Raw genomic sequence first — 25,368 nt, forward strand, 5'->3', positions numbered from 1 at the left:
AGCAAAACATTAAGCTTTTAATAGTCTTAAGAACAAATAATTAAAGACACAGATAAAGTAATTTAGTCTGTGACAGCTTTGATTTCTTTAAATGTTGAAGTCTTGTTTGTAAACAGCCTTTTACAGAAAGAAGAGTCAGTATTGCTCCAATGAGCCCTGATGACTTTAAACTGTTTAAAAACTTTGACAAGCTAGTTTGTCTTTAATGTGTTTACATGCTGGCCATTGATATTCATACATTTCGATGGAGCAGCAACAGAAAATTCTGCCACCACCAGCAGCAGCAATCAGCGCAATGTTCCATCAAAAGTTCAATTTTCTGAACTTTTGCCATGAACTGTGGGGTGGAATAAACCAGATGGTGATTTTTAAGAGTAAGGAACACCAAACATTTAATTTCTGGAATTCAGTATTATATAAAAAAAGTTTAATAGTACAAAGTATCTTTCTGCTTTTATCCAGTGTAAATAAACAATCAACACTGCTACAGCTCCACTCTGATATTCATCCATTTTCACCACTGTCACTATCCCAGTGCTTGCGTGGCTGCTGCTGCTGTCGGTCACTATGAGACAAAGAATGACACTTTTCCAAAACCAACATCAAAACCACTTAACAGTAAAGACTCACCACTGAATTTAATAGTAGCCGTGATTATGTAGACCAAAATTATGGAACGAAACACGAAATTTAAAAATTAGACTATGTAGATAGAAATGAAGAAATGATTAAATCTAAGAATGTGTTTTATAGTGAAGACAAAGACAAATATGGCTGCAGCAATTCAGCTCATATAAAACCTTTATTGTACAAACTTTTCTGAATTACAGAAAAATCAAAAATGTAAAAGAGGTAAAGATGGAGCAGAAGACACACTAAACAGATCACAGTAGATCTTTCCTCTACAATCTGATGTCTAGAGCAGCTGTTGTCATTCAATTTACTGATTCTGCTGTGGCTGAACGTTTCATACTGTATAATTACAATAAAACCACATACAGTAACACTGCAGTAATATAGTAATATACTGTATAATCACAGTAAAATGAAACACAGTAACACTGCAGGGAAATATTCCCTCATCCTGAGCTCAACACTCTATCAGATAAATCAGTGCATCTGAAAGTCAGTCAGGAGCTCTCACTGATCTGACCGAGTGATTATAACTGGATCACTGAGTGTTCCCCAAAGCAGCCGCTGTGTTAACCTGCTAAACAGTCCTCTAGCGTCCTCCTGATGATCATCTCCTCCTGCTGTGATTCCCTCTCTGACTCCCTCTCTGAGTCTCCGTCTCAGTGTTTCTATCTCTCTCTCCTTTTCATCCATCCTACAATCAAACTCTTTCTGTTTCTTTATTATGAGTTCCCAGATTCTCTGCTGGAGTTCAGGCAGGATGATCTTCATGAGGTTTCTCTCTGCCTCCATCTTAACTTCTCCTTCATACGTCTCCCTGATCTCCTCCATCTCCTGTCTGTGTCTCTCCTCTATCTCTCTCCTCTCCTTTTCAATCTCTTCTTTCAGTCTCTCCAGCTCCGACTGAACCTCATTTCTCTGCTGAATCTCTCTCTCCACCTCTCTCTCCAGCTCTACCTTTTTCTTCTCGTCTCTTTCCTCTTTTAACATTCCCTCTAGTTTAGTTATTCGCTCTTCATGCTGAGTTATCTTTCTATGAATGTCAGCAGTTGATTCTGTAAATTTAATTAAAGTCTTCTGTACACATCTCTCCAGTCTGTCTCTAGTTTCTCTTTCTTGTCTCTCTCTCATCTCCTCTCTTTCTCTCACAATTCTTTTCTCTATCTCTCTGATCTGAGATTGTGTCTCCAGGTAGATCTCACTGCTGTAGAATTTCTCTCTGTTTCCTTCCACCATCTTCTCTATCTTCTCCAGCAGCTCTGAGGTTTGAGAACCATCTCCACTCTCCTTAATGCTGAGACAGTGAAACCTGTTCCCACATTTCTCTACAAGTCTCTGGACCTCCTGGTTTCCTGACTGGATAAACTCTTCAATGTTCTTCTCTTGGACTTCATCAGTAACAGTGAAAAGGATCATGGTGTTCCTCCAACATCTCTCTCCAAAGATCTCCTCCATTTTCTCCAGCATGCTTCTCTCCTCTCCTGTAGACTGCTTCACTGGTATGACTAGGAGGAAGGCGTGGGGTCCTGGGGTAGACAGATGGACACAGAGTCCCACGTCCTGTCTCAGCTCCTCCAGAGAGAGTCCAGGACAGAACCAGTCAGGAGTGTCCACCACAGTCACCTGCCTCCCAGCCACCTCCCCCTGTCTGCTCTCACTCTGCTGCCTCACTACAGACGCTCCAGCCTGGCTCCTCTCCTCTCTGCCCAGGATGGTGTTTCCTGCTGCTCTCTTCCCACATCCAGTCCTCCCCAGCAGCACCAGCCTGAGCTCTGCTACAGGAACTGACTCTGGAGAGGCTGAACTAGAGGATTCTCCACTCACTGCAAATCAACAAGAATGAGGCATTTCATTTCTCACTGTGTGATGGTGATTATTATATTTAAACAAATATTTAAGATATTATATGAAAGTGAAATCATTTACTATGTGGAGGACTTCCCTGCAGACTGTTTCTTCTCCTGAGTGGTGCTGCAGATTCTGGAGTCTCTCCACTCACTATGAAACAGAACAACCAGCAAAGAGGAGATTATGTTGTTGACTATTTTTTCACCTCGGGTGCCTCCATCTTGTCAATTTTTTTTTGAACTTCTAATTTAGTGGCATCAACTACTAATCACTGAAAAGAAGTTTAATTTTAATTGTAATTAAAAATTCCAGTTTTTTATTCTATATTTTTTAAATTAAGTCACACATTCTCATTGTATTGGTTGTATTAGCTAAATTATTTATTTGGAATGATTAAATGGCTATTTTTAGAACACATTAGCTTGTATCTGGCACAGCAAAGGGAACCACAGTAAGTCATAACTGAATATAAGTGTTATTATAGTGAGTAGCCTCTCTTTCTCCTCAGCGTGGCTCTCCTCTGGATCAGCACAGCAGCTCAGCTACTTTTCCTTTAGGAGAAGAGTTACTGCAGTAACTTTTACTCAGATTTGTTTCATACCTTGCAGTTCTATAAATTTACTTATAAATTCACAGTTTTTCTGCTGTTGGCTCGTGGACATTTAAACGACAGTGACGCCATCGTCATGGCTGCTATCATTTGAATCATTTGTATTGTAGTGTTTTTAGATTTCTTGTATTACATTCTGAGCTTGTTGACTAATTATTATTAGTGCTGGTGAAACAGCTGAGCTCAGAGAACTGTGCGGTGGAAACACTGAGTACACAGCATCTCAAACTGTAATACTTATGTTCTCTGTTCTCAGGTTCTTGTGAGTTTCCCCATTTTTGCAAGGTAACTTGTGAAGAACGTTCTTCTCCAGAATGTAATTCAGTTCTTCTCGATCTTTATATAGAGAAACACTCACTTATTTCTAATGGCTGTCAGATGAAATCAGAAGTTAACGGACAAAAATGTATCTATATATTTATTTATTTACTTATGTATTATAGTTTAACATTTTGCTGTTTAATGTTTTGCTGTTCTCAAACTCTTACACAACTACATATTGGAACATGATGGACAGGTTTGTTTTTTTTTTATTTATATTACAGCTTATGTTTTTGTGGAATATATAGCTGCATTCTATGTTGTTAGACATCTATAGTATGTGATTATATCATAGCATTTTCACAGCACAGTGCACATTTAGATTTTAAAATATTTCAAGCATCTTCATGCAACCTTAGTATTTACTTACTGATTGGAGGTTTGTCTTTGCTATGTCTCCTCCTGGCTGGAGCTGCTGAGTCTGGATCTGTTCTCTCCTGCAGCTGCTTGTTTCTCTCCTCTAGAAGTCTGTCTTTCTCCTCAACCTGCTTGTCTCTTTCCATTAGCTGTGTGTTTCTCTCACTTAAAAGTCTCTCCTTCTCTTCAAGCTGTTTGTCTTTTTCACTCACTTCAGTTTTCTGTTGTTCCAGTAGGATCATCATCTCCTGTAGTTTGCTGCTCTTGTCCTGCAGTTCCTTTCTCAGAGTCTCCAGCTGCTTTTTACTGCTTTCCACCTCTTTCACTGTGATCTCCAGTAGAGTCTCTTTCTCTCTCAGCAGTTTGATCTGATTCTCCAGTTGTGAGTCTTTATCTTTAAGCTGTTTATTAACACTTTCTAATCTTTCATTAGTTTCCTTTAATAATGAATCTCTCTTATCAATAATCTCTAAATGTTCTTTTATAATCGTGTTATCTTTCAGTTCTTGTTTTCTCTCTTTTAAATCTTCTTCTTTCTCCTCAAGTCTTTTCTCCATTTCTTCCATTTGTATTCTATGATTCTCTAATGTCTTTGTTGTTTGTCTCAGTTCATCTTGTGTCTCTGTGAGAAGTTTGTCTTTCTCTTCTAAAATCTTCTCCTTCATCTGAAGTGTTATTGTCTTTTCTGTCAGAAGTCTGTCTTTCTCCTCCACTTGTTTTTCTCTCTCCATTAGCTGTGTGTCTCTCTCTGTTATAATGGTTGTTTTCTCTTCAAGTTGTTTAGCCTTCACAGTTAAATCTGTAAGAAATCATCATTTTGAGTTCACAGTTGGCTTGGATGGTATTTCACAAAGAAGGTTTTCTCAGTAAGCTAGAAAACTTAAGCCAAAGGTTGTGGCTTGTCCAATAGGATTGTTGCTCAGCTCTTCTCCGATTGGACTGGCGTGTTTTTGGTTTTCAGGCTAATTGAAAAATCCTGCTTTGTGAAATGCTCCCCTGCCCCACCCACCGTCACCCCCATGGGATCACATATTTTCAGCACAGTGATATCAAAGACTTCTGTTTATTAGTCAGTACTAAAACATCAACAATGTCTAGACTGTATCTTCCCATTAGGAAAGTCTGATAAAGATCAGTGAGGAGAAGTAGAGTCAGAAAACCTCACTTGCTAATTAATGGGAGAGATGAATTAATGGTGATGAATGTATTAATGTGATTATTTGATCATAATATTTTCTAAAGATCATAAAGACTGAGGTTACTGTGGTTAAACCTGAAACTCACCAGTCGTCTGTGATGAAATGAGAGTTGTCAGTGTTTCAGTTTCAGTCTGTAGGTCTGAATTCTGTTGTGCTGAAATGATAAAGACAGAATATTAATTTATCAGTCAGATATTTTACAATCAGTCTGTGTCTTAAATTCTTACCTGTGTGTTTCAGTTGTTGTTCTTTCTCTTCTAACTCTTTCTGCTGACGGGTGAGTTCAGTTTTCTGTTGTTCCAGTAGGATCATCATCTCCTGTAGTTTGCTGCTCTTGTCCTGCAGTTCCTTTCTCAGAGTCTCCAGCTGCTTTTTACTGCTTTCCACCTCTTTCACTGTGACCTCCAGTAGAGTCTCTTTCTCTCTCAGCAGTTTGATCTGATTCTCCAGTTGTGAGTCTTTATCTTTAAGCTGTATCTGAGTCTCTTTGGTCATTTGTTCCAGTTTTTCTTTTGTCTCTCTGAGAAGTCTGTCCTTCTCTTCCAGCATCTTTTCCTTCATCTGAAGTGTCTCTGTGTTTATTGTCAGAAGTTTTTCTTCCTCTTGAATTTGTTTTTCTTTCTCCATCAGCTGTACGTTTCTCTCCATTGAAATGCTCTCTTTATCTTTATGAAGTTTGGCTTCTTCTGAGAACTCTGTGGGAAACATTCAAAACCCACCTGAGCACCACATTGATTCATATATATATTCATCATTTCATCATTTGCGGTCTTCATCATAATCAAATATGTGAGCAATCTGTTAATTGTAGATAACTTGGTGGAACAGAGCTTTAGCTAAGCTGAGTTTTGGTTCATTCAAGAAAGTCTTTTCTTTGAAGCTGATTCATTTTTGGGAAGCTGTTTCTGTGTTTTCACAATTTTACTTTTTTTGCGTGCAAAACTGTCTCTACAATATCTGTCTACCTCATTAAACATATTTACAGTATAGGAAGTTCTTAACCCACTGAAACCCCTCCAGACTTTCCCTTCAGTCTTACACTTAAGAATAACTCAGTTTGCATTGAATTCTATGTAGTTTGTGAATAATAAGCGTTGTGATGAGACACATCTGGAAATTTAGTGGAAAGTGAGCCAATCAGATGCTTTTAATCAGACATGACAAGCACAATGACCCAAAATGACTGAAAGAAGATCCACAAAGTCCAAAACCATCACATCCTTTACAGTCTGTCTTTACCAGAACAGCACGATGACAAGAATCTCTAAAACTGTAGCAGAGAGATCTGAATGATTTATATGAAAACCAGTTAATCACAGTGAATAAGAGAGGAAATAGTCTAATAACTCTGCATTCTATAATTATTAATAAGTGATCTTTTTCATTATGATTAAAAACCTGAGATGTTTTTTTTTTATCTGTCCACATTATAAAATGAAAATTGAGCACACTTAGCTGTCATTGTGTTTTCCTGTTTATCTCTTTTAGAACTCACCGGTCAGCAGAACAGATTCCTTCATTTTCTTTCTCTCCTCTTCTGTCCATTCTCTGTTACTCTGTAGAAGAGAATAAAACAGAGTGAAGATGTGATGATGGTTGGTGTCAGTATGAATCACTGAGAGACGATATTACTAACAGTAGAGACTCTGCTGATTGTAGCTGACTGAACTATTTAAACACAGGTGGACGAAGTGATTAAAGCAGAGAGTTACAGCAGGATTTTATAACAGGAATAATTCTTGCTGCACATTTGACAGAAGTTAATGAAGTTTATTAATAAGTGTTCTCACCTGCCAGACACAGAAATATGGTTTATCCTGGAGAGGAGAAACTAATTAGTAAGTAATTTTGTCATTTAAACTCTTTACAGACTGTAGAAGTGAATAAAACAGCTTGAACATTTCATTCTTCAGGTCATGCATTTCATGTTTCAAATAAACTGACAAATAAATTATTAAAAATATTTAGCAAATAAATACATTTGCTTATCATGCTGGTCAGATTGTACTGATATTAACTACTGTTCACTTCTTAAGGTCATAGGTAAAACAGTCACTAATACAGAGTCAATCACAACTGTGGTTTAGTAATATGAATGCATTGGTGTTCATGTTATCTTTATGTTGCATATTTCAGAAAAAAGTTGTGTTACTGTATGAGTCAGAGAGAGTGAGAGTGATCTGTCCTCTTAAAAAGCCCCTCCAGTCACTTTAAGTTTCACTACTGTATCTACTAAATTGTGCACAGAGGCAGTGAGGGTCAGGAGTTTGGATAGTACTCAGATGGGCTCATTACTGACAGATCAGTAATGGAGGAGAGGAAAACTACAGTAATGAGAGACACTCTAATGATAATGATGTACTGATGATGAACGACTCAAATATTCCATCATCACATAAGAACAGTGACATCACTCCCAACAGAGCCAGACTGCTTTTATTTGTTGTGTCTTTTTCTCATCAGTGAACTTCACTGTCTCTACATTTCTGCAGTGCAGTGGGATTATGCACAGGAGCATTGTGGGAAGGAAGGAGAGAGATGAAGACAAAAGCTTTCATTCTGAGATCAGAGACTTTGTTCATGTGATAAGAATGTAGTTCATGTGATAAGAGTATAAAAATCAGCAGAGAAATAAGTAAACAGAGTTATTTACTTACCCATGATGCTGTGAAATAAAACAGAAGAAAACACAAAGTTAGTCAAATCTCCATGAGAAACACTTTTACAGTTATAATATTTCAGTCTTTTTAACTCTTTATCTCCTTATCAGAATCTCCTTTTCTCATCTGTACTGTAGTTCTTCATCCTTCACTACTGAACTGTCACTCAGTGCTTTCAGTACAACTCCATGAAGACGTTCAGCTAAACAGTTAAAGTGTGAACCTACAGCAGAAACTCAACCCTTATAGAAATGATTCTGTTTAATCTATTTAATTTAAATAGATTAAAGTAAGATTTGAATGAGTTTCTCTCTGATTTGGCTCACCTTCCTCTATCATTAACATCCTGCACTGACTGCACTGGAGACACTGTTTATATCACAGTAAGAAATTCTGAACATAATAGACCCCCAACAACAAGACATCAAGTATGTCAGCCCTCAAAAAGAACACAGACTTTCTGGCGCGTCATAAAGATGAATCTGTACATTTAGTGTTTTCTATTTACTGTTTTACTGTTTTATATTGTGTGTATAATTAAAAAGCTCATGTTCAAATATTAATAAACAATGAAGGAGTCACAGCACATGTCATGTTTTAATTAATAATTAATCATTAAATTAATTGCATTAATCAGACATAACTGTCCTTCTTGAGGAAAAAAGAGAAAATAAGTTCTCAAAAAAAAAATACTAGAAATGGATTTTAAGTTATGAAGACCATTTTGATCCATGTTAGGCCTACAGCTTAAAAAAAGAGAGAAATTGTATAGAAATTAATAATTCATATCTCTGATAGAAATGAAGGAAAGCTAAAAAATCATTTTAAAATAATGTAGTAATATGAAACTAGTTGATTTAAAGTGAAATATTATTCTCAGTGTTGCATTTATGCACTGTAAAAATAGTTTGTCAGTTCAGCCTAAAAACAAAAATACTTCATACTTTTCCTGCTTTAATTCAACTCTGATAAATATTTGAATGAAACAATTAAATATTAAATAATATTCACAGATGAACAAAAGCAATATTTATAATTCAAACCTCAACACACTTCAAATCAACTTTTACACTGTTTGACATTTCAGTGATTCTGTAAGAAGAACTCAACATTTAAGGTGATTTAGAACTGAACTAAACTGATTTAGAGTTTAAACTAAAACTTTGATTGATTTCAATAATAAATTAAACTTTTTGCTTGAATGCTTTTCATGAAAATCCATGATGTGATGATTAAAATGGTTTTTAAATTATTACAAAAATAATTGTGCTGATATTAAATAAACTTTAAAATATGAAATGATAAAATTAATTTATTATAAGTAATGGTTAAAATGATAATAAGTGTTTAATAAAATGCACTTTCTTTAAAATTGAAATATTTCCCAGACTTCTGTATTTTATTACTGTTTATTTTATGGACAAGATTTCCTATTAATTTATATGATAATTTATACTTTAAATTATATTTAATTTACAATTCATTATTTACTTTAACAAATTTTGATTTGTTTGTATTTTACACATGAAGACATGAATTTCAGCTTGAAATATTGTAGTTACAACAAATGGTCAGACATGGGTCCTGGTAGGAGTGGACATCATACAGGACAAAAGAATATACACAAGCATATAAGCATGTACAAAACATTCACTGGTCCCTCTGGGTACTGTGGTAACTACCAAGACACCTCTCCCTTTTAGCTAAGCAATACCTCATTTGAACTTTTATTCTGTGTATATGTTCTTAACTGTTATGACTTTTCTAACTCAAAATATCTTTCCTGGGGGAACACGTACATTTTTATTGTTTTCCTCACTGAATGAAACAGGAATAATGTACAGATATCATTCTGTTTAGAAGTACAGTCTACTAGAAAGTCTTTCAGAGGAAATGATAAATCCAGTAGGACAGAGATGCTGTTTCTCCTAAGTGTCCCTCTCCCTGTCTCTACCAATTAAGATCTTGGTGTATGAGCTGGTCCTATGACAGAGCCATACATGTGCTTCCAAGGATGAGAACTATTGTAGCCTTTGTAGTTAATTGCCTGGCACTCTCACCCCTCTTAATCGCTTTTCTGGAACTCCAACAGGCTAGGCCACTCAAGGGTCAGCTCTCCAGAGATTTGGGGTGTAGTGTAGTTGTATGTAGTGTAAAAGAATTTCCCCCTTGAGCAGCTGGGAGAGAGAGAAGCCCTGCTCCAAAGGTGTGGCTCTATAAACCGGAAAAGCTTTGTTCTAGTCTTTGTAAAGTGTTCTTAGCCCATAGTCCTTTTATGATCCAGACGACACACTCTGCTTCCTCTTTTGCTTGAGGATGCAGGCTGCTTTTGGTGTGTATAACGTTTTGCAAACTGTTGAAAGGTCTCTGACACAAACTGAAGTCCATTATCGGAGACAACCTCCTCAGGGATGCCATGACATGCAAAGGTGTCCTTGATCGCCCATAGTGTTACCTCTGAAGATGTGAGATGTGCCACCTGAAGCTATGTGGAGAAATAATCAATAATGTGCAAGTAGGTTTTCTTTTTGCATTCTAACAAATCCAGACCTACTTAATGCCATGGACACACTGAAACTGAGGTAGGCAGTAGCAGCTCACAGTGGGGCACTCAATATTGTTTGCAAGCATAACAGCTTTCAGCCATCTGATGAATTTGAGATGAAAGGCCCAGCCACCTACAGAATGATGAGCATTTAGAAATGCCTGGTGGCCCTCACGTGTCTGAGATGGATTTCTTTCTGCACAGGAGCTAGAATCGAAAAGTCTCCTTTTAGAAGAAGACTGTCAACCAACGTAAGTTCAGCTCTAACTTACAAAAAGGGCATGAGTTCTTTGTGAATAGAATGTTTCTCTGGCCAGCTAGATAAACAATGGTGTTTCATTGCTTAGTAGGTTTCATCTGCCGCTTGGGCCTCTTGTATCTGTTTGAAGTGGGCCTCTGTCACTGACAGAGATGACACAATTGTCTGTATGTGTCAGATTCCACTGTGTGGCACAGGAAACAGTAAGTCAGCACTGTTAGATGGTGATAGCCCCCAGATGGAGGATTTCGGCTTTACGTGGGCTTCGTGGTTAAGGTCTGTGTGGGTGGGCCGGCGCTTACTAACGCGATTACTCCAAGTTGCAAGAAGTGAGTTTATTGAGCGACAGGACATAAACAAATAAACAAAACACTGTACAAACGGAAATAAAACACAATATATACACTATTTACAAATGGGGTTGAGTACCAGCTGCGGGGCTGGAACTCCATACACATCTACAAACACACTGACTCTTAACTACACGGGCGGCTAGTAGTGAGTACAGGTGAGACCCCTCTGAACGGCTGGCCCGGAGCTCTTGTATTCTAAGCTCCGCCCCGGCCTACACCAAACCCAATCGCGGGGTACATAACTAATACACACACACACACACAACACGTACTGTACAGCAACATACACCTGGTGGCAACCCATGATATTAGCGGTAAATATATACAAATATTAAATAGAAAAATCACAATTCCTCTAACATCTTTCCTTTCCTTTACAGGACCTGCATGAGAGTGGACCCCCCCTCCCTACGTCGGTGGATCCGCCTGACTAGGATAAGAGGAGCCACAGCTCTCGCCGACATCCCCTAAAGGACGCACATCAAAAGAATTCAGGTAAGTAACCTTTTACATTACTTAAATGTCCATACCTCTAATGGTTACACTTCCAGTCTCTAGCCTGCATCAGGGCTTGTGATGGTGTGTGAAACTCACCGCATCACAAGCACTTATAAGGTTTTTCACTTTCTCACTTTGTTTTGTCTGCTCAAGACCATTCACTGTGGCTCTGTGTCCAACAAAAGGCACTCTTGCCAAATTCACACAGACTGAATCTTCTTCAACGCACAACGTGGATGCTGGTCATGCTCCATTTTGTCCTGCCCAAAGACAAGAATTTCATCACGGCAGATCATTCATTGAAACTCTCTAACAGCTGGGACATCCACCATTTGAAGTATCTTGTTCAGGTTTTTCAGATCCACACATATCAGAATCAGAATCACTTTATTTCACCAAGCATTTGTCTTGGTGAGTGCACACATGTATGACATGTAACATACTAAACAGCACACAAACTATTAACAAGTAAGGAAAAAAATTAAATACAATAAATAGGAGAAAGAATAAAGAATAAAAAGAGCCATTTGAAAGGAGCTAAAGAGATGTGTGGATATCTGTGCATGATCATGAGACATGAATGTCTGTACATATGCAGGTCTGAGTAGACCTGAGTAGACTATAAAATATATTATAAAAACTATTATTCACAAAATATTACAGAATATGAATGTTTTTACAATTTATTTGTAAAAATAAATTGTAAAAACATTGGACAGTTGTCCAAATAAACATCATGTTACAGAGGAGTTACTGTAATACAGACAGGGAGGTTTGTTTGGTTTAGTTTAAGTTTAAAGTGCTAGGTGTCTACTGTAGATAATGAGTCCTACAGCTCTGGGGAAAAAGCTGTTATTATGTCTGGTTGTGCTGGTTTAGATGGCCCTGAATCTTCTAGCAGAGGGAAGTGGCTGGAAGACGTGATGTCCAGGATGAGAGGGGTCAGCTGTAATTTTGCCCGTGCACTTCATCACCCTGCTGTTGTAGATGTCCTGAAATGTTGGCAGACGACATTCAATGATCCTCATCTCTGTCCTAATTATGTGCTGGAGTTTGACACGTTCTTGTGAGGTGGAAGAACCAAACCAAATGGTTGTGGATGATGTGGGATCAGACTCAATGGTCGTTGTGTAGATATGGATCAGCTGACTTTGGTGCAGGTTAACTTTCTCCAGCAATCTCAGAATGAACATTCTCTGCTGTGATCTCTTGGCTATGGAGACAGCATTCCTCTCCCACTTCAGGTCCCTGGATATGGTGGTGCCCAGGAACTTGAGTGACTCCACGGTGGAAACCACAGAGCCATTGCTGTTGTGGGTGTTAATGTTGCTTGTTAAGCAGTACATGTCTGATGTGTGTTTTCCTAGCCATGCCTGCTGTCTCCAGTTTGTCAGGAAATCCACAATCCACCAGCAGATGGGATCTTGCACAGACAGCTCAGACAGAGAACTCTAGTGTAGGTTCTAGAGCCCATATACAGAAACTTCTTAACACTGAAATCTTATCTTATCTGTTTAGTCACCATGACAACTTCAGTTAGGAATGAATTTAGGACAGTAGCTATTACAGAACAACCATTCTTAAGTTCATAATATTATCCTAACTTCAGATAAAAAAACAGAATGACAGAAACATAATGACGTTACATTTATTTACATTGAAAACGGTGGTTTGACTGAATTTTAAAAATCCCAGACACTGCACACACACGACCACTTATTACCTTTGTGTGTTAACGTTGATGAAAACTCGTTAGATAAAATAATACAACAATGTCAGTGAATAATGAGACACAGCTGAACATGATGATGTTTCTTAGGAGGAAAAACATTAGCACGGTCAGCTAAAACTGAAACATGAAACCGGGAAGCGGAGATGCTCTGATAAACAGAACAAAACACTGTCATAATATTGTAAACTTCAATTTTTTTACATGAGTAACAGCAGCTAGCTGTCTGGCTAACTAACTTGATTATTTTGATATGTTTCAGCTGTGTCATGTGTGGTCAGTTGCTAGGTAACAGACATGATGGTTAATTGTCGACTTTGATTGAGTAGATTAAAATTTCCCAACTTGAGATAAGATGCTGTAAGAAAAGATAACATTCATAAATGAATATATGATTTGCTTCTGTAATACAAATTTCTGAAAAATGTTATCTTCACCTATCAAATCTTAAGTTAAGACAAAAAGATAGGAAGTTTCTGTAATATGGCCCAAGATCTGTCGAGATGCTGTAGTATGAATTGCAGGGGCAAGTTGACTGTGTCGTCAACAGATGTGTTAGCTCTGTAGATTTGTAACATCCTTAGGGTGGGCTAGGACCAGGCATTCAAAGACTTTCATGACTACAGGGGTTTGGCCTACTGGCCTCTAGTCATTTAGTCTAGCAAGGCTCATTCTTTTGAGGACTGGAAAGTAGGAACAAAGCAAAGTTCCAGTGATTTGAAGCAGAGTTGAAGATGTTGATGAAAAATGGCACTAGTTGGTCACAGCAGTGCTTTAGGGTGGATGGAGAGACTAAGACAGGCGTTTCTCACCTCACACATTTGTGGATCTTCCCATTTGGCTTGGGAACAATGACCATTACAGCACTCCATTCTGTAGTACTGCTCACCCTTGATAACACCCCATTCTCTCCATACGGTCAAACGCCTCCTTTTGCTTGGATGTGGGTTGAATGAGAATAAAGCAGATTATATCTTGAATGAAACGAACATCGAGCAGGAATGACTGTTGGAGGTAGCTGGTCCATATGATAGTTGATGGGCTTGGTGACCGAGGCAACTGGATGATTCTCTGGCCACTGCAGGACGTAGTTTGGTATGGAAACTCATCCTCATGACAACAGCACGGTTGTTCAGTTATGACATTGGGAAGGAGCTGCAGAGCTGAGGCACACAGGAGCTGATCCAAGATGAAGCCGAGTGGAGCCAGAAATTAGTTGCAGAGCTGTTTGTACTGGAGCTGATCCAAGATGGAGCAAAGGTGAGTCAGAGATAAGTTGCAGAACTAAGGAGTGTATGAGCTGATCTGAGATGGAGCCAATCTGAGGTGGAGTTGAGTGAAGCCAGAAATGAGATGCAGGACTGAGCTGTATTGGAGCTGATCCAAGACAGAGCAAAGGTGAGTCAGAAATGAGTAGCAGAGCTGTTTGCAGTGGAGCTGATCCAATATGGAGCAGAGTTTAGTCAGACATGAGTCACAGAGCTGGTTGCACTGGAGCTGATCTGAGACAGGGCTGATCCAATATGAAGCAGAGTTGAGACAGAAATAAGTTGCAGAGCCGAGACACATCAGAGCTGAACCAGAAGGAGTTGAACTTGAGATGGAGCCAGAATGGGAGCCATGAAGAGCCAGAAAGGAGCTGCAGAGCTGGGTTGCAGGAGCTGATTCGAGATGGAGCCTGGTTGAGATGGAGCTGAGATTGGATGGAGGCTTGAGGTAGAGGGATCTAAGGGGTGGAAGGGGGGTTGCAGGATGAAAGGGGTGAGAGGATGAGAGAGAGAGAGAGAGAGAGAGGCTGGAATAATGAGGGAAGTGGAGGGATGATAAGGGAGGGGAAGGATGATAAAGGGAAAGGTGTTGGATGATAAAGGGAGGAGGTTGGATGAGAAAGGGAAGGGGAGAGATGATAAAGAGAAGGGTAGGGTTGAAAATGGGTGGAAGTGGGATGAGAAAGAAAAAAAAAAACAAACATACACAGCAGAATAAAACTAGCGCAGTAGGTAGGAAGCAGAGAAACTGACACATGAACAGTGTGGTTGTCATGTGGTCTGTGCAGCCACGCAAACTGAAGGTAAAACAATGGCAGCAAAGAGCAGGTGTGTTTACCTCCGCCCGAAGCCGAGACAGAGTCGAATACATCAGCATGGGAGATGCGATTCGTATGTCAGGGCGCACTGGCGCATCGTTGCGGTCCAGAGAAGGGTGCAGTTTGGACGACGTTTGTGAAGGGCAAGGGCAGGAGCAGAGGAATGTGAGCTGTCGAGGCTTAAAGCACTGCAGCCCTGTTGGAGCTGGCAGAATTTTAAAAGAGACTGCGCGTGGCCAGGGAAATTGAGATCCTAGACCGAAAGCTCGCTAGCCAGAGCAGCAGGTATGATGAAAATGGATTTCAATTGGATGTGGACTGGACTGTAACTGCAGAAGGAGCAGGCAGACGGCCGAGGGGTATTTAGGAGAGAGAACCGAGGTCTGTACCAGAGTGGCTCATAGCTGCACTAGCATCACACAACTGATTGCGAACACTTTGTCACGGGAATGGAAGGTGAGGATGTGAATTTATGGAGTGTTAGATTGGAAGATTGGGATTCACAAAGTAGCAGTCAAAATTATCTGTCATATTAGGGCAACAAGCCGAGCATGTAATCGCAGATGCAACCTCTTAAAACAGCCTATAACATACCACGGTTCTGAAAAGCGCCCCAATGCAACGCCTATTAAGGTTCATTTTCAGTTAAAATGCTGCCCAACAAGAGAACTACTTTTGAAGGCAGTGACTAATTAGGCAGCTGCCTCCAGAAAGGAATGCAACCACTGTTTATTCTACTGAAATGCTCCATCTGTCCTTCACTCCACATTAACATCATTTATCCTCTGTATGTTTTACCTCCTTTATCTGAACACAACACCATTCTGAACATCTGTGTTTCTCATTTCTGTCTTTTCGTCTTTTATTCTGAGACGCTGAGGATGATGATGAGTTTATGTAGAGTGAATTTCTGGAATACTTACACACTCTTACTGCACACTCCTCTGTTGTGTCTCCATTGCTGACCTGACACAGATAATCTCCTTCATCTGACCATCTGAAGTCTCTGATCTGTAAGGAGACATTTCCTCTCTGCAGCTCCTGAGTGAACAGACTCACTCTGCCCTCGTAGCCCCTCCCCTCTGTCACCTGCATGTTCTTATAGAGACAAACACAGTCCGTCTCCATAAACCACCTGATCTCCATGGCAACAGCACTGATTTCAGGTGACAGGTGACAGGAGAGAGTGACCGCAGAGCCAGGCTCATGGCGTTCTTCTCTGTTATAGGGTCCAAAGAGTATGAACTCTGTGTAGAAACACACACACACACACACACACACACACACACACACACACACACACTAATAGTTGTGTCTCGTGTGTCTCCACAATAAAAATAAACTCTCTGATTGAATATTATTTAATGATGTTCACAGTAAAACCTTTTGTAGGTTCTGGAAGTTTAACTTACTGTTTCTTGCAGCCGCCATTTTTATCTCTTTATCTCCTCCTACAGATTCACACTAATACAATCCTACAGAGAGAGAGAGAGAGAGAGAGAGAGAGAGAGAGAGAGACAGAGAAATTAACAAAACTACATCACCCATTGGAATACAGACACAAGCACAAAGCGACATGCAGGGCTCTCTGACCCTAACACAACTGAACACTGTAGTGGAGTACCTGAGCATAGTGACTGATATTAAAATACAGAATCACAATGATAAAGTACAAACTCAGTGAACAAATGTGAACAATTTAAGCATTTATGCAAAATTAATTTTATAAACATTTGAGAAGATTCTCCCTTAATTAAACCATTTCTCTAATAAAGACAAAGTGCCCATCCTGTTTAGGAGAAAAGATAGAAAGCAGCACAATACACACAGGACAATACACACTCCCTAAGCACTTTATCAGGTACACCTACCATTTTTTTCAGTCCCACTTACCACATAGGTGCGCTTTGTAGTTGTACAACTACAGACTGTAGTTCATCTGTTTCTCTAAATAATTTGTTATCCCATAGTTACCCTGTTCTTCAGTGCCACAGGACCCTCACAGAGCAGGTACTATTTGGGTGGTGGATCATTCTCAGCATTCCAGTAACACTGATATGGTGGTGGTGTGTTAGTTTGTTGTGCGGGTCTGAGTGGATCAGACACAGCAGTGCTGCTGGAGTTTTAAAACACTGTGTCCACTCACTGTCCACTCTATTAGACACTCCTACCTTGTCAGTCCACCTAGATGTAGATGTAAAGTCAGAGACGATAGCTCATCTGCTGCTGCACAGTCTGTGTTGGTCATCCTCTAGTCCTTCATCAGTGGTCACAGGACACTGTTGGCTGGATGTTTTTGGTTGGTGGGCTAATTTCAGTCCAGCAGTGACACTGTGGTGTTTAAAAACTCCAGCAGCTCTGCAGCAACATACACTAACACACCACCACCACATCAGTGTCACTGCAGTGCTGAGAATGATCCACCACCCAAATAGTACCAGCTCTTTGGTTGTCCTGTGGGGTCCTGACCATTGAACAACAGGGTGAAAGGGGGATAACAAAGTATGCAGAGAAACAGATGGACTACAGTCTGTAATTGTAGAACTACAAAGTTCACCTGTGTGGTAAGTGGAGCTGAAAAAATGATGTTTCTTATAAAGTGTTTAGGGAGTGTATATCTGCCTGCCACAATACGAGAGACAGTGAGTGATCACATTATCATCAACATCACATTATCATTAGTAGTAGTAGTAGTAGTTTATTTATTTATTTATTTTATTTTTTTTACAACTGCCAACCAGCATTTTTAGTACTGAGTTCTCTTTAATAAAACTTATCAGTGTTATTTCAGCTCCACTCTGTTTGGATCAAACCGAAAACAGTCTTGTTTGAATGCAAAATACATTCAGTGACCACAGATTCACAAATTCTTTAATTCTCTTCTTATTCAGTCTCAGCCCTTAACAAAACTGTATCTTTCTAGAGCTCTTTTTTTTTCAAATGCTTGCAAACACTGTCATACTTATCTCCAGAATCCAACCTGAAATAAACTGCATTTAATTTACTCAATCACAAATGCTATAATCAGACAACAATGAAAGCCCAAAAATGGTATTGATTATAAAGACAAACTGCTGATTGTGTGTAGAAGTGCCAATCACAGCTGAGCTGAAATTCCCATTTGAGCTGAAGTCCTACCTAGATGAAGACCATCTATAAAATGGGGTCACTTCTGGATTTATTGTGCTCACAATAGATAGTCCTTTACAGGACCCGCACATAGAGGACATTAGGTGTGATGTGGATGAAAACTACACAGCAAACGACTCGTTAATACTTCAGAGAGATTTAAATAAAACAGTGGATCTGCCTTAATGCCAACAGATCTTACTGTTTCTGAGGTGATTGTGCTGTGATTGATAAAGTATTGTTGTTAGAGCACTAGTGTTGATGTTTTGATTGAATGAATTTACTTTGAGATGTCTTTGGAGTGTTTTTATAGCTGTAGAGTATGTTGGGCATGAAATGAACTGTTTAGCTGAGCTTCATGTTTCAGGAGAGAGAGACATGAATTGTTTTTGAAAAAGGCTGTAATGTTTTTTCTCATTCTCATTGTTCGGTCTTGTTTGTGCTTTGGCAATACTGTAACTTGATATGGTCCTCCTAGTAAAGCTTACTGAATTGAATAAAGAGAGAGAAAGAAAGACAGACCGAGAGACAGATTATTCAGAAACAGTGTTAATCAAACTCACCATATTAGAAAACTATAATTAATACTATAAACAATTTACCATACTTTTCACATTTGACTATAAAGTGAGTAGCTATGTGATATACGGTTAATAACATGTATGTTACATTATGACACACAAAAAAGTCCAGTACAACTTAGCTTAGAACTTCAGTGTTTGCAAAGAAGCCGTTAGCTGAGATTCTCTTTAGAGTCTGTCTGTATTGATTATCACAGAATAGAGACGCTCGCGGATGAACGAAGACAAGCAGGCTTTAATGATGAAGTCAAAATCCAAAATTGTTGTCAACAACAGGCAAAAGGTCAAAACACCAAAAACAGAGATCCAGGGCAAACAATCCAATGGGCAAATCAAAAATCTGAGTCAGATAAACGAGAATGCAAGTCATACACGGTAACATAATAGAAAGAACGCTCAGTAGTTTGCAGATGAAACAATACCTCGCAACCAACTACTGCTAAAGCCTGGGCTTAAAAGCTAAACTGATGGGGTCATGTGATCATAGATACAGGTGCGTGCAGCACATTAAAACTTGAACTTGAAGGCGATCTTGAATGCTGATAGGAGCGTGTGTGGAGACCATCAACCAGCTGATCTCCCATTGTATTCTGGGAGATGAAGTCCATGTGTGTATCAGGGTTTGTAGGAAGTGATAAAGTCACATGATCTCCCAGAGGATTCTGGGAGATCAAGTCCGTTGCCTCGCTAGTGACATTCGTGCCACTGTCTAAGAAGCATGTCTGCTATACACCATGCACTGATTTTAATATAGTTAATAAACAAGCATTTATAGTTTAAGGATTTATTGTTTTTATTTTACTTGCTAAGTATTCTAAAACTATTCTCCTAAAATTATAAAAAGTAACTGTATTCTGAATTCTTCTCAAAATGTAACATAGACTGAATACAGATACTTAATTTCTGTATTCTGTATAGTTTTCCACTACATCCCATCCCTGTCTGCAGATATAAGGAGATCCAGCGTAACCAGAATAATGAAAAAAATCAGCACACACAGTACGATTTGCTGTCGCTCCTATAGACCAAGGGAATTTTTATGAGTTTTGTAACTGAAATATGAATAAACACATCATGATTAGGATGGAGATTTACAATGTTTAATTTAACACTCCACCACTATGATTCAATTTTAGTCATTTTTGGTGATTTTATTTGTAGTGTTTCATTATTATTTTCAAACTTGAATTCACAGAAATCATTTATGAGCCCAAAGGTGATGTTTATGTTTAGACTGAGTGGAAATAGTATAATTGTGTAATTATTGTGTGAGTCGTTAATGTTACAGTGACTTATTTCATTTCAACGATGCAGTGCTGTATAGGCAGTAGTAGATGGCGGGGAGGTCCTTGGCAGCCTGGAGCCCTGCCAGAAACTGGCTCTTGGCACATGGAGTGTAACCTCGCTCGGAGGAAGGAGCCGGAGATTGTGCGGGAGGTAGAGAGGTTCTAAATATATATACTTGGGCTCACTTCCACTCACATTGTCGGCTCTGGAACCAAACTCCTTGATAGGGGGTTGGTCCCTCTCGTACTCAGGAGTTGCACAGGATGAGAGGTGCAGGCAGGTGTGGGGATACTCACAAGCCCCCGGCTGGCTGCCGTACAGTTGGAGTTTGTCCTGGTGGATGAGAGGGTCACCTCAATGTGAATTAAAATCACAGGGTGGAAAACTCTGACTGTTGTATATGCTTATGCCCCAAACAGCAGTTCAGAGTATTTGGCCTGGTACCCCTGTGTTAGTCATGGATTGTCCATAATGAACACCAAGTTTGAACACAAGGACATTCATAAGTGTACTTGGTACCAGAGCTTCCTGGGTCAAAGGTCAGTGATCAACTTTGTTTTCATTTCTTCTGAATTGGGACCATATGTTCTGGAGACTCAGGTGAAAAGAGGTGCTGAGGTGTCAACAGATCACCATCTGGTAATGAGTTGGATCAGATGGCAGGGAAGACTAGTGCTCAGACCTGGTAGGCCCAAGGGAATAGTGAGGGTGTGGGGGGAACGACTGGCAGAGGCCCCTGTCTAGAACGATTTCAACTCCTACCTCCAGGAGAACTTCTCATGTTAGGGGACATGGAGTCTGTATGGACCCTGTTCAAAACCTACATTGTGAAAGCTGCCAGGCGTGGCTGTGGCCAAAAGCTTGTTGGTGCTTGTCAGGATGGCAACCCATGAGACCCCTGGTGGACACCAGTGTTGAGGGAGGCTGTCAAGATGAAGAAGCCTTGAGGGACTGGTTGGCCCAGAGGACTCCTGACTCAGCAGATAAGTACTGACAGACACAAAAAGCAGCAGCAGCAGTGGTGGCTCAAACAAAATCCAAAACATAGGAAAAAGTTTGGAGAGGCCATAACAAGGTTCTGGACAACTGTCTGGCTACTCAGGAGCAGTTGCAGTGGCTTCACTCTCTAAATTATCACTAAAAAGTTTAAAAAAATTACAAATCAACAGTTTCATGTACATTTTATCTACAGTGTAGTTTATAAATCATCTTTAATAATTATTCAGCACTCCTGCTCTCCTCTCTGTCACTCCAGGCTCTCTCTCCTCTTCTCTGTGTGATTCTCTCTGAACAGCTGATATCTGATTATCTCACTCAGCTGCTTTCCAGACTGCACTTTGATCAAACTGAACAAGCTCAGGCATCAGCCGCTGTTTCCAGCCAGAGGCTGCATGAAGCTCTACATGCTCCATGTAGTGCAGCAGCGACTGGAGCTGCTCACAGAACCTCCATTTCTAACGTGCTGCTCCACATTCACTGCAGTTCTGTTTGTCTGTGTAAGATCGTTCATAACTTTTCATAAAGGCTCTTTGTTTTTTGGAAATTCAAACCACATTGTTTACGTTCGGTTTACTGGATCCTTTTACCCTAAAAAGGATGAGACACTTGAATTTGGTTGTTTTCCTCCTCAGGATTCTCTGAATAGATGTGTGAAAAGTGGGATTGTAAGTTCTGACCAGATCTAAAATAACATTTAAAAACTCTAAGTGTTAAAAGCTATAAAATATCTTAAATCTCTCCATGACCAACACCTTCAACTTGCTAACCAGTAAAATGTTAGCAAGTTGGTTAGAAGTTTTTAAAGATTTCATTAAAAAGCTTTTTCTCTTTATCAGTTTGCAATATGACAGACGTCCTGTCTTGTAAAAGTTTTTCCTCAGAGGCTTTGGTCAGACTCCAGACATTCTTATTCTGCAACACTTTTACTCATGAGAAATTTGAAAACACGTCTATACAAGTTAGATTCATTTATTTCCATCGCTGTATTTTCACAGATTGATTAAATCCACCATGTCTATCTTCCACTGCGCTCTTTTTCCAGCACAACAACAAAACTCTTCTAAACTGTGATTTTCTGGGTTGGTGCAGAGTAGAAGTGTCTGAAGTTTGCAGAAACTTTTCAATTTCATTTGCATTTTTACCACCTCGGCTTCTGCCACACTTTGGATAAAGACTCGCTTACTGCTCAGGCTGCCTGAGACATCTGACCTGTGAAGTTTTTGCAACCTTGTCCTTTATTTTTTCTTCAAAGTTTTACATATTTGACAATTTATTTGGCTCTTAGTATCAAATGTAATTAATCTAATTATTACATAAAGCATTGGTTTAGTAAATTATTTTCAGACTAATTACAGTACAAACATTCTATAATATAAAATAAAAAAGATAATTTTTTTGTTGTTACAACTTTTTTTTTTACTAAAGATGTGTAATATAAAAAGAAAAAAAGCTTAGGATGTTTGTTAAAATTTAAAATGAAAAAGGATACAGAATTTTTCTTCTAAAATACAAAATGAAAAATATAAAATGATTTTTCTACGTACAAACACACAGACTGGCTGATGATCAAACAGACTGTCCATCCTCAGAACGGTAAAGATTTTACTGACTGTTACAGCCATTTTTTACCATCTTGGGGCTTCTTCAGATTTCAGATTGTGGAGAAACTGAAGCTGAATGTCTGATTTGGTCAGATACTCGGACAGCGTGCTGTGTTCACTCAACTTCCAACTCAGCGTGTAAATTCTTCACAACATGTTCATCACAAAACCATCCAGTGGTTCTTTAAAGCCAAAGTCACAAGCACAATTTTACAATATATTTTAGTCATGGCTGAAAATGAAGTTGTTCTGTCCTTATCCTCAAGGCCTGTGTCCAGTCAAGTTTAATTATAATGTCAAACTATTTGTCCTCCCCAAAGGTGGATATCCAACAAAAATGTAGACTAAGTAAAGGCAAAGTCAACTATTCAGGTTTTTCCTTACAAAAGTCAACAAAAACATCCAAATACAAACCGAACAACTTTGTGCAATGCATTGTAGATTTTTAGGTAAAATAACATAATAATCCTCCTTTACTGTAAACTCATTATAACACACAGTTCTACCACAGGTTTCACAATAAATGCTCTTAAACGCTGGAGTTAACGCATAACTGCTAATTCACCAACCTTTAATGCTGAAGACTGACGCGCAGACAGCTGGACACACAGCAACACAGACCACGAAAAGGCACACAGAGAGATTTAACACAAACATCGATAATTTGTAGATAAATGGGCTTATTTGCATTTATAATCATTCTAATCTGCAACAACTCGTGAGGCTGAAGTTCAGCTTTTCATTCACCAGCTTCTCGTTCGAATTTTCCCGCTCCTCCTTAAATGGCGCAGCAGTACAATCATTTAAGATGGAACAGGACAATTTGAATGAGAAGCAGGAGAATGGGAAGCGACTTCAGCTTTGTAAAAAGTCCAACATTGAGAGACATTTTACAAGAAACTCACTGAGAAGTTTCCTGAGATGTGAGAAAAGCGGCTATAGCTTAAAGCAGAGCAAAGTAAGTCTGTGTTTTTGTTTATTGAATTTTTAGCCTGTATTATCAGCACATACTGAGACATGTTTACAACCAACATAGTAAATAAAATGTTGTGGCTCCCAAGGTGGTTTCATTTTCATTAAAAGGACAAAATGGCTCTTCTTAACATTTTAATGCTAAGCCTGAGCTAAACCTACTAGTAAGTGGTGATCAGCGCGTGCCCATTTGCTCGAACTGTCTGCGGCTCAGTCAGGATTGCATAGTCGCCACCAGCCCAGTTAACGACCACATTCTATGGTTCAGATTTTGTGCGGATCGCCTGAAGCCTGTAGTAAAATTGTATACATAGCTACACAAAAATTTGTAAGCGCTACAGCTATTAGCTACATTTCATACAACTGTAGCGTGCTACTTAGCTACTCCACCATCCCTGACCAAGAGCTAGGACCCAGGAAGATCTGGAAAGATTCTTGTGCAACGCACTCGCCACCCAGGCCCCGAAGAGAGCCACGAGAGCTGGCAGGAAGGTAGGGCCTGAATCCTAAACACCACCAAGAGTCATGAGTGACAGCGGGAGGAGGAAGTCAGCCTGAAAACGGGGAAAGGCGACAACAGCCATGAGAGGCACGAAGGCAGGATCCAGGTCATGCCTCCTGTTTCGCAGTTGGGCTGCTAGACTACACCTTACATTCGACTAGCTGTGAAGCAGGGGCTGTGACAGGGAGGCAGAGCAACAAGCTCTGTCCTTCTCGGTTCAGGAGCCTTTTAAAAAGAGTGGAGAGGGAACAGAGAGAGAGAGAGGGGGACGAGCAGCAGCAGCAGACTGAAGAGCTGAAAAGGACTGAAAAGTCTAGCTTTGAAGTCACTCAAATGTGGTCAGCTTTGGTTCTGAGTTGTTTTGTGTTTGTTTGGAGTAAATGGCTGCTACGACCTTCAACCCCATGTCCAGCGTCTTTCCTGAGCCCAGGGTAGAACAGGCTGTGCTACAATTCTGTATTAAGGGATGATTTTAATTGCTTGCTCTGCATTCTCCAGTCCTGTTAAACAGAACAGGAGAAGAGTACCAGTGCTGGGGGGGCAATAATTTATTTTAAATATTTTTATTTTATTTTAATGAAATTCTTATCTCATTTGTCTGATGAAAAATGAACTGTCTCTGATACAACATGGTAAAAACAATTACACACTAAAACAACAAAGTAAAGTTATAATGGGACTCTGGAAGTTTAAGATCTCCTTATACAGATGCATACACAAAAGAGAAAAAGAAAAACCATTTAAAATCCGTAACTAAATCAATTTTATAGTACATTAAGATGAAGTTTTTAGTTTTCTGCACAGGTTCAATGTTTAGAGTAAGCTTTAGCATGATGCTAACTGCTCTTACCTTTGCTGTTCTTCATATAGTCACATCGCTGCTGTAGGTGTAATATGTCCACACTGTATCATCCAGAGTGAAATGCTGAACTACTTTCACTTAAAGTTCTTTACAGTTGCTATGTTTGATCTTCAGACTGACTTACCTGGTTTAAGAGTTTCCAAAACAACTTCTTCAAACCCTCCCAAAATATTATTTATCAAAACACACACACTCACACACATACACACTCACGCACACCTAGGGGCAATTTATTGTGTCCAACTGACCTGACTGCATGTCTTTAAACAACAATAATAATAATAATAATAATAGTAATAATAATAATAATAATAATAATAATAATAACAACAATTAT

The 25,368-nt window shown here is 39.3% G+C and overlaps 1 protein-coding gene across 1 annotated transcript; it reads right to left on the bottom strand.

Moving 5' to 3' along the window:
• Positions 1–1,127: 1,127 nt before the first annotated feature.
• On the bottom strand, positions 1,128–25,097 carry LOC118800318 (trichohyalin-like). Its single transcript, XM_036560519.1, has 11 exons — positions 25,020–25,097; positions 16,511–16,573; positions 16,022–16,345; positions 7,626–7,633; positions 6,759–6,785; positions 6,464–6,524; positions 5,196–5,663; positions 5,054–5,122; positions 3,783–4,568; positions 2,560–2,631; positions 1,128–2,456 (listed from the first exon to the last, which is right to left on the bottom strand). The coding sequence occupies exons 2-11, from the start codon at positions 16,527–16,529 to the stop codon at positions 1,141–1,143; spliced, it is 3,150 nt and encodes a 1,049-aa protein (XP_036416412.1). The 5' UTR covers positions 16,530–16,573; positions 25,020–25,097; the 3' UTR covers positions 1,128–1,140.
• Between the last annotated feature and the right edge of the window lie 271 nt (positions 25,098–25,368).

The sequence above is a fragment of the Colossoma macropomum genome, unplaced genomic scaffold, assembly GCF_904425465.1.
Source record: "Colossoma macropomum unplaced genomic scaffold, Colossoma_macropomum, whole genome shotgun sequence".
NCBI classification, from domain to species: domain Eukaryota; kingdom Metazoa; phylum Chordata; class Actinopteri; order Characiformes; family Serrasalmidae; genus Colossoma; species Colossoma macropomum.